Here is a 6,473-nt window from a genome sequence, read left to right on the forward strand (position 1 = left end):
TGGGATTGGGCCAGACCCAGCCCGGGGCCCGCCCCCTGCAGGAGCTGCTGGAGGCGGTGGGGAGGTGCCCGGAGCGCCCCCTGCTGCTGCGCCTCCTGCGCTGCGAGTGCAGGGTCTGCGGCCTGGCCCTGCCCCGCCACCAGGTGAGGAGGGTGGGGGGGGGGCTGGGATTGGGGTGAAAAGGGCCAGGATTGGGCAAAGAGAGGAGGGGGGTAGGGTGTGGAAGGGGGAGAAAAGGGTCAAAAAGGGCCAAAAATGGCCAAGTTTGGGCAAGTTTGGGTGGAATCAGAGTGGAATTGGCTGCGAAGGTCCAGGGTGGGGTCTGGGGGTGGGGCTGGGGCTCTGAGGGCACAGAATGGGCTGAAAAAGGGCAGAATTGAGCAAAAATAGGGGGAAAGAGTGGAAATGAAGTAAAAATGAGGCAAGAAAAGGCCAAATTTGGGTCAAATTGGAGCAGAATTGGCGCTGGAGGTTTAAAGGGCTCAGAGTGGAGATTGGAGATGGTTTTTGGGTTGTGAGGGCTTAGAATGGGGTGAAAAAGGCCAGAATTGGGCAAAAAGGGGGGGAAAAGTGTGAAAATGAGGCAAAAATGATGCCAAAATGGCCAAGTTTGGGCAAATTTGGGTTAAATTGGAGCAAAGTTTGGTTCTGAGTGGCCACAAATGTCAAAAGGGTCCAGGGTGGGGTCTGGGGGTGGTTTTGGGGTGTGAGGGCTCAGAATGGGGTGAAAAGGTTCAGAAGGGACAAAAAATAGGTAGGGGGAGAGCAAAAATGAGGCAAAAAAGGCCAAAAATGGCCAAACTTGAGCAAAGTTGGCCTTAAAAGGCCTCTAAATGGCTCCTGGTGGCCACTAGGTGGCGCCAAAAGGCCTCAAGGTGGCTTCCAGGCCCCGATCTGAGCCAAGCTGCCCCCCTCTGACCCTCCCTCCCCCTCCCCACTGCAGGCCCTCTCCCTGACCAGCTGCCAGTGCTGGCTGTGCCCCGAGTGCTTCAAGCTCCACTTCACCCTGGGGGTGAGGGAGAGGAGGGTCCTGGCCCTGGGCTGCCCCTCCTGCGGCCGCCCAGACATGGCCGACGAGGCCCAGAGGCTCAGCTACTTCTCCACCCTGGATGTGCAGGTGGGGAGGGGGGAGAGGGAGACCAGGAGGGGACCTGGAGGGGGGTTGGGAGGGGATGGGGAGGGAGTGGGAGAGACTGGGAGGGGATTGGGAGAGGCTTTTGGGGGTGCTGCAGTTCCGGTGCGTGGCCACAGGAGGGAAGCAGAGAGCAATGGGGAAGGGAATAGGGAAAAGCCTTGGGAGAGGCTTTGGGGCTGCTGCTGCAGTTCCCCTGCGCGGCCGCCTAGAGGGAGCCAGAGAGCAATGGGGAAGGGCCTGGGAGCCAGGCTGGGACTCCTCAGCAGCTCTTCAAAGGGCAACGCCAGGTGGGGCCCACCGGGAGCCTTCAAAGGGCGATGGGGGAGGGCCCAGCCCAGAGCCCCTCTGAGGCCATTTTGGGGCCAATTTGGGGCATTTTGGGTCGGGTTTTCAGCGTTTTGGGGTCGGCTTTGGTCTCCCTGAGGTGATTTTGAGGTCGTTTTGGGGCTGTTTTGGCTCATTTTGGGGGTTGGGGTGTGGGGGTCTGATTTCTTCCAGCTGAGGCAGTGCCTGGACCCTGACACCTACCAACTCTTCACCCAAAAATTGACAGAATTGGAGCTCCTCAAAGACCCCAAATTCGTCTGGTGCATCCAGGTAGGAGCTTTGGGGCCATTTCAGGGGATTTTGGGGCATTTGGGGGCGTTTTGAGGTCATTTTGGGGTCATTTTAGGCTCATTTTGGGTCCTGCTTGGCAGCCATTTGAGAGGCATTTTGGAGCCATCTTGAGGCCTTTTTGGGTCACTTTTGGACCACTTTTAGGTCACTTTGGGTCATTTTGGGTCCAATTTAGGTCATTTTGAGTCCATTTTGGGTCTCTTTGGGTCCATTTTGGGTCATTTTAGGTCCTTTGGGTTCATTTTGGGTCCATTTTAGGTCATTTTTAGTCCATTTTGGGTCACTTTGAGTCCATTTTGGGTCCATTTTAGGTCATTTTGGCTCATTTTGGGTCCATTTTAGGTCATTTTGGCTCATTTTGGGTCATTTTGGGTCCATTTTAGGTCATTTTGGGTCATTTCTGGTCCATTTTGGTCTCTTTGAGTCACTCTGACCTCATTTTGGGGTCACTTTGAGTCATTTTAGGTCACTTTTGGCCACTCTGACCATCTGTGGGGCAGGGCTGGGCTCTATAGGTCTGGGGCTGGGCTCTGTGGCGCTGGGCTTGGTCTCTGTGGGGCTGACCCCCATCTCCTCTGCCCCCCAAGTGCTCCTTTGGCTTCATCTTCGAGGCTGAGCAGGGCCCTGCCCAATGCCCTCAGTGCCACCAAAGCTTCTGCCCCCGCTGCCAGCGCCAGGTGTGGGGCAGGGGAGGGCTCTGTGGGGCTGGGGAGGGAATCTGTGGGGCTGGAGTTGGTATCTATGGGGCTGGGGAGGGAATCAATAAGGCTGGGGTTGGGATCTGTGGGGCTGGGGTTGGGATCTGTGGGGCTGGGGTTGGGATCTGTGGGGCTGGGTAGGGCTCTATGGGGCTGGGATTGGGCTCTGGGGCTGGGGAGGGAATCTATGGGGCTGGGGAGGGCATCTATGGGACTGGGGTTGCTCTCTATGGGGCTGGGGAGGGAATCTATGGGGCTGGGTTTGGGATCTGTGGGGCTGGGATTGGGATCTATGGGGCTGGGGTTGGGTTCTGTGGGTTGGGGTTGGGCTCTATGGGGCTGGGCAGGGCTCTGGGGGCCAGCTATGGGGCAGTGACCCCCCTCTCCCCCTCTCCTCACAGTGGGACCCACACCACTCCTCCCTCTCCTGCGCCGAGTTCGGGGCCTGGCTGGGGGCCTGCGACCCCCAAGTGGAAGCTGTGGGGCTGGAGGCCTTCCTCAGGGAGCACAGCATCGGTGGGGAGCGCTGGGGGGCAGCTGGGGGGCAGCCAGGGGTCCCTATGGGTCCTATGGGCTCCTATGGGTCCCTATGGCTCCTGTGGGTCCCTATGGGCTCCTATGGGTCCCAGCCCCACACTTGGGGGTCCTGACCCTCCCCTCCCCCCCCCAGCCTGCCCCCTCTGCGGCCTGCGCTTCGCCCTGGCCCGGGGGGGCTGCCTGCACCTGCAGTGCTCCCAGTGCCAGCATCAGTTCTGCTGCTGCTGCCTGCAGCCCTTCCACCCCCGGGGGGTGAGTCTGGGGGGCACCTATGGGGCAGCTATGGGTTGCTATGGGGCTCTATGGGGCAGCTATAGGTTGCTGTGGGGCTCTATGGGTCACTATGGGCAGCTATCAGTCATCATGGGGCTCTATGGGGCTGTTATGGGTCGCTATGGGGCTCTATGGTGCAGCTATGGGTCCCTATGGATCTTTATGGGGCAGCCATGGGTCACTATGGGGAAGCTATAAGTCACTATAGGGCTCTATTGGGTTGCTATGGGGCTCTGTGGGGCAGCTATGGGGTTCCATGGGGGAGCTATAGGTCACTATGGGGCTCTTCAGGGCACCTGTGGGCTGCTATAAGGGCTCTATGGGGCAGCTATGGGTTGCTATAGGGCTCTATGGGTCACTATAGGGAAGCTATGGGGCTGCTACGGGTCTTCTATGGGGCACCTATGGGTCACTATGGGGAAGCTATGGGTTGCTATGGGTCATTATAGGGCGCTATGGGGCAGCTATGGCTCACTATGGGGCCCTATGGGTCATTATGGGGCAACTATCAGTCATCATGGGGCTCTATGGGGCTGCTATGGGTCGCTATGGGGCTCTATCGGGTACCTATGGGTCACTATGGGGCTCTATGGGGCAGCCATGGGTCACTATGGGGCTCTATTGGGTTGCTATGGGGCTCTGTGGGGCAGCTATGGGGGCTTTATGGGTTGCTGTGGGTCTCTATGGGGCAGCTATGGGTCACTATGGGGCAGCCAGGGATTACTATGTGGCTTTTTGGGGCAGCTATGGGTCACTATGGGGCAACAATGGGTCACTATGCCTTCCTATGGGGCAATTAAGGGTCACTATGGGGCACCTATGGGTTGCTATGGGTCTCTATGGGGCAGCTATGGGTCACTATGGGTCACTATGCGTTCCTATGGGGCAAATATGGGTCACTGTGGGGCACCTATGGGTCGCTATGGGGCTCTATGGGTTGCTATGGGGCTCTATGGGTCCCTATGGGGCAGCTATGGGGCGCGGGTGGGGCAGCCCTGGCTCTCCCCACAGCGCTGCCCGGAGCCTGGCTGCCCCCTCTGGGGGGCGCTGCACAGTCACCACCCCAGGGACTGCCTCTTCTACCTCCGCGACTGGGAGCCGCCCCGGCTGCAGGCCCTGCTCAGGGTGAGGCGGGGGGGCAGCTATGGGTCCCTATGGGGTTCATTGGGTCCCTATGGGGCAGCTATGGGTCACTATGAGGCTCTGTGGGGCAGCTGTGAGTCCCTATGGGGCAACTATGGGTCACTATGGGGCTCTCTGGGGCAGCTGTGGGTCCCTATGGGGTTCTATGGGGTATCTATGAGTCCGTATGGGGCATCTGTGGGTCATTATGGGGCAGCTAGGGGGCTCTAAGGGTCCCTATGGGACTCTATGGGGCAACTATGGGTCCCTGTGGGGCAGCTATGAGTGCCTATGGGGCTCTGTATGGCAGCTATGGGTCACTATGGAGCTCTATGGGGTCACTGTGGCACCCTATGGGGTATCTGTGGGTCTATATGGGTCAGCTATGGGGCCCTATGGGTCTCTATGGGTTCCTATGGGGCAGCTATGGGTCCCTATAGGACTCTATGGGGCATTTATGCTTCCTTTTGGGGCTCTATGGGTCTCTGTGGGTCACTATGGGCCCCTATGGGGGCAGCCATGGGGCTGTATAGGTCCCTATGGGGCAGCTATGGGTCCCTATGGCTCCCTATGGGGCAGCTATGGGTCCCTATGGGCCTCTATGGGTCACTATGGGTCGCTATGGGTCGCAGGACGCCGGAGTCCCCTTCGAGACTGAGCCCCCAGCAGGGATCCCTGCAGACGGAGGTAAAGGGGGCGGGGCCGGGAGGGGAATGGCGGGGCCGGGAGGGGCGGGGCCTGGAGGGGAGGGGCGGGGCCTGGAGGGGAGGGGCGGGGCCTGGAGGGGAGGGGCGGGGCCTGGAGGGGACGGGGAGGGGGGCTGGAGGGGAGGGGGTGGGGCTCGGGAGGGAGCGGGAGTGACTAGGAGGGAATGGGAGGGGATGGGGAGTGGGAGAGACTGGAAGGGGGGAAGTGGGCGGGGCTTAGCAGCCCCTCCTGGCCCTGATTGGTGCGTGCTTGCGGGGGGGGGGTGGGGGCAGGCTGCCCTGTGCTGGAGCAGAAGGAGGCAGGGGCAGGGCTGAAGGATGAGGCCTGCGGGAGGGAGACCGAGCCCGGGATGGCCGGAGTGTGCGGTGAGACTGGGGGGAGGGGAGGGGAGTGGGGGGGGACTGGGAGGGGACTGGGGGGGACTGGGAGCCACTGGGAAGGGCTGGGAGGGGACTGGGAGCCACTAGGGGGGACTGGGGGAGACTGGGAGGGGATTGGGGGGGACTAGGAGGCACTGGGAGAGGCTTTGGGGGCTGCTGCAGTTCCCTGCGTGGCCACCAGAGGGAGCCAAAAGGGGAACTGAGAGGCATTGGGGGGAACTGGGAGGGACTAAGAAGGAATCAACTGGCTGCAGTTCCGCTGCGCAGCCACCGGAGGGAGGCAGAGAGCAATGGGGAAGGGAATAGGAAAGAGCCTAAGGAGAGGCTTTGGGGCTGCTGCTGCAGTTCCCCTGCGCGGCCGCCTAGAGGGAGCCAGAGAGCAATGGGGATAGGACGGGTCCCTATGAGTCCCTATCGGTCCCTATTGGTTCCTATGAGTCTCTATGGCTCCTATGGGCTTCTATGGGTCCCTATGAGTCTCTATGCGTCCCTGTGGCTCCTATGGGGCCCTCTGAGTCCCTATGGGTTCCTATGGCTCCGGGAGGCCTCAGCTGGGACGAGTCTGGGATGAATGGCAGGGGCCAGAGGGAGTGGGAGGAGCCTGGGAGAGGGACTGGGAGGGGCTGGGAGGGAGTGGGAGGAGCTTGGGAAGGACTGGGGAGGGGCTGGGAGACAGGGGTCAGTGACTGGCCTCAAGCCGCAGTTCCTTTCGCGGCCGCCAGGGGTCACTACAAGGAGTATTTGGTGGCGCTGCTGAACGAGCGGGGCCTGGACCCCGTCCCGCTCTACTCCGCGGCCGAGCTGCGGGCGGCGGCCGAGCGCCACCTGCCGGCCGGGAGGGCTCAGCGCGGCCCCGGCGAGAGCCAGAGAGCCTACGAGGAGCGGCTGAGGGAGGAGCTCCAGCGCCACGCCCCCGTTCGGCCACGCCCCCGACTCCGCCCCGCCCCAGGGCCCGCCCCTCGCTAGTCACGTGGCTCAATAAAAACGGCAGGAAACGCCAAG

At 61.2% G+C, this 6,473-nt stretch overlaps 1 protein-coding gene across 1 annotated transcript; it reads left to right on the forward strand.

Annotated features, from left to right (window-relative positions):
- Positions 1 to 5: 5 nt before the first annotated feature.
- Positions 6 to 6,437, forward strand: LOC137461439 (E3 ubiquitin-protein ligase RNF31-like; the record flags this gene model as incomplete). Its single annotated transcript, XM_068171175.1, has 10 exons — positions 6 to 143; positions 944 to 1,117; positions 1,634 to 1,732; positions 2,341 to 2,430; positions 2,853 to 2,967; positions 3,122 to 3,240; positions 4,273 to 4,386; positions 5,016 to 5,070; positions 5,364 to 5,456; positions 6,175 to 6,437. Coding segments are annotated over 10 exons (1,260 nt in total), but the record flags the coding sequence as incomplete, so codon positions are not given.
- Positions 6,438 to 6,473: the final 36 nt, after the last annotated feature.

The sequence above is a fragment of the Melanerpes formicivorus genome, unplaced genomic scaffold (genome assembly GCF_026170545.1).
Source record: "Melanerpes formicivorus ecotype bairdi unplaced genomic scaffold, bMelFor1.0.p_v2 SCAF_2192, whole genome shotgun sequence".
In the NCBI taxonomy this organism is placed as follows: domain Eukaryota; kingdom Metazoa; phylum Chordata; class Aves; order Piciformes; family Picidae; genus Melanerpes; species Melanerpes formicivorus.